Genomic DNA, 2,894 nt, shown 5'->3' with positions numbered 1-2,894 from the left:
AAGGAGGGATTCTTCCTCCCCCTCCTACATCCACACATCATCACCCCTGTTCCACTTTTTTTGTTCCTGTCTCCTACTACCAGCCCGTCTTTGTTTATGTTGTAATGTACACAGGCTGTATTTTCCCCCCTGAAGGTATTCTAATAGGCGCTCCTTGTGCTGATTGGGCGCTCAGGTTGGTGAGTGAACGCCCTGCAGATTATGTCAGATTGCGTGCGGAAACCAAACCAGCCCAGCCTTTGAACTTCGCCGCTTTTGGCTCGTATTCACGCGCTTCCGCTCATTTCCAAGCCAGGTGCTTGTGACGACGAACCTCACAGAGAGAGAAAGTCGGTAAAAGAATCAGCAGAATAATAATAATAATATTCAGGCTGGACACTTTTCTGACTACTGCAAACTGAATGCGGAACACTGCTTTCACCTTTGTGGATTTTTAAAGACTGTTTTTCTCTTTTCCATTCATGCCGCAGGTCTGACAGAGTTGGACTTCAGCGAACACGCAGCAGACTTTTTTTGTTTATTGGTTTTGTTTTGTTCTTGAACTCGAGAAGAACCGAACCGGGCGCTGGATTTTTCCTTTTTTCCCCTCCTTTTCTCCGGTTTTTCCAGAACATCCCCAGACGTGGCATGACCGGCATCTGGCATTTAGACAGGTGAACAGCTTCCCTTCCGATCACAACTTTTCCTTGCCACTGACACCGGGAGAGGAGGGAAAAACAAGTGCGGTTTGAAAGATGTCGAAGCCCGCTGATCACATCAAAAGACCCATGAACGCGTTCATGGTCTGGTCCCGGGGCCAGAGGAGGAAAATGGCGCAGGAGAACCCCAAAATGCACAACTCGGAGATCAGCAAGAGGCTGGGCGCCGAGTGGAAGCTGCTGTCCGAGTCCGAGAAGAGACCCTACATCGACGAGGCCAAGAGGCTGCGGGCGCAGCACATGAAGGAGCACCCCGACTACAAGTACAGACCCCGGCGCAAACCCAAAAACCTGCTCAAGAAGGACCGCTACGTCTTCCCTCTGCCTTACCTCGGGGACACCGAGCACCTGAAGGGACTGCCGGTGTCGGCCGCCGACTCCCTGCTGGGCTCCTCGGAGAAAGCCCGGGCGTTCCTGCCGCCCTCCTCCGCCCCCTACTCCTTCCTCGACCCGAGCCAGTTCAGCTCCAGCGCCATCCAGAAGATGACGGAGATGCCCCACACGTTGAGCACCAGCACTTTGCCCTACGCCTCCTCCCTGGGATACCAGAACGGCGCGTTCGGCACCCTCGGGTGCCCCAGTCAGCACACCCACACCCACCCGTCGCCGACGAACCCGGGCTACGTGGTGCCGTGTAACTGCACGGCCTGGTCGGCGTCCAGTTTACAGCCCCCGGTGGCCTACATACTGTTTCCAGGTATGACCAAGACTGGGATAGACCCTTACTCATCCGCACACGCCACTGCCATGTAACCCTAAAGACTCCCCCCTCCCCACATCCACCCCACTTCCACACCCCCACTCTTTTTAACTCACTTGAATACACAAAATGCATGTAAATATGTTATGGACAGCGCGCGCCCCGTTAAAAAAAGGCATGAACAGTGTTAAAGTGCCCCGGACTTGCAGGAAAGCAAACAGAAACTTTTCCAGACAAAAAAAAAAAAAAAAAAAAAAACACCAACAAGTTCCTGCCTGAGCAAAGGAGCTGGAGTTAAAGAGAACTGTAAGAAATGTAAATGTTATATGGCAACCAGAAAAGGGAGGCCTTTAACTTTATTTATTATGTACATTTCGATGCTTATTTGTGTTAATTATCGATAGGCTGCTCTTTTATTTTGAAACACGAGAATTGGCTGGCACAATTAGCGCCCACGGTTCCTGTATTTGCCTGAAAATATTTGGCATTTTTATGGTATTGATATCGGGTAAAATTCCGGACTTTATAGGCTGCTTTATATACGGGTTTTATTGTTTATATTTATCAAGTTAAAACAACAAAAAAGAAGCATAAAATAAATATTTAAGAAAACAACAAAGGAGAACAACAAAAACAAAAAGAAAATCCAGATGTTTCATTTTTGACCTTTTTTTTTCTTCTTGTGGTTCAATGCGTCATTTCGGTTCTTTTTGTCCATTTAATTTTTTTAAGGATAAAACTTTTATTTGAATCCAATGAGTTTATGTGTATTTTCTATCCAAGCTGTCATGAAAGGACCGTGTTATCCAGAAGGTTGATACCTCCTGCTCTTTGTTCACGTGCTGAGCGAAGACTTTTTCAATAAAGACAATCTGTCTTCAACCAGACCAATGTCCTGTATGTGAAGACCTTTAACTGAGACGGACATAGAAAATGATAAAAAAAAAAAAAAACACAATTATGAGAAATGATTGTCGGGTAATTACCACTGAGCCTAAAGGCTTTTTAATGCTGATCAATACTGTTAATAAGTAGAACAAGATTAAAATCAATTTTCCATTTTCCCCCTCCTGTGTGAGGCGGTTAAAGCTGTCAAGTTTCTTCACACAGATCATTTTCTCAACAGGACTTAATTACCTCCCAAACGCAGCTACTGCCTCTTGTTATTCCTCGTTTTTTATGCTGCAGATAATAATAATAATAATAATAATAATAATAATAATAATAATAATAATAATAATAATAATAATAATTGGTGCTTTTCCTGAGGCGGGGTTCAGGCGTGTTGGAGGTGTTGTTGTGACTCCGGGATGAACCGGTTTTTGATGTTTGACAGTTTACATCAGAGGCCTCCCTGGAGGGATTCCGCCCGTCGGACTCGTCTGACTGCTTAATCACCTCAAGGAGCCGCTTAATTATAGGTTCAGCTAATGGAACAGACTTAATACGATGGAATTGTTTTAAAAATGACTTTTTTTATTAATATATATATATTT

The 2,894-nt window shown here is 45.2% G+C and overlaps 1 protein-coding gene across 1 annotated transcript; it reads left to right on the top strand.

Annotated features, from left to right (window-relative positions):
* The first annotated feature begins 227 nt into the window (after positions 1–227).
* sox14 (SRY-box transcription factor 14) lies at positions 228–1,663 on the top strand. Its single transcript, XM_017425154.3, has one exon. It carries the CDS (start codon positions 735–737, stop codon positions 1,449–1,451), a length of 717 nt encoding a protein of 238 aa, XP_017280643.1. The 5' UTR covers positions 228–734; the 3' UTR covers positions 1,452–1,663.
* Positions 1,664–2,894: the final 1,231 nt, after the last annotated feature.

The sequence above is a fragment of the Kryptolebias marmoratus genome, linkage group LG24 (genome assembly GCF_001649575.2).
Source record: "Kryptolebias marmoratus isolate JLee-2015 linkage group LG24, ASM164957v2, whole genome shotgun sequence".
Taxonomy (NCBI): domain Eukaryota; kingdom Metazoa; phylum Chordata; class Actinopteri; order Cyprinodontiformes; family Rivulidae; genus Kryptolebias; species Kryptolebias marmoratus.
This window is presented reverse-complemented; position numbering and strand designations above follow the sequence as displayed.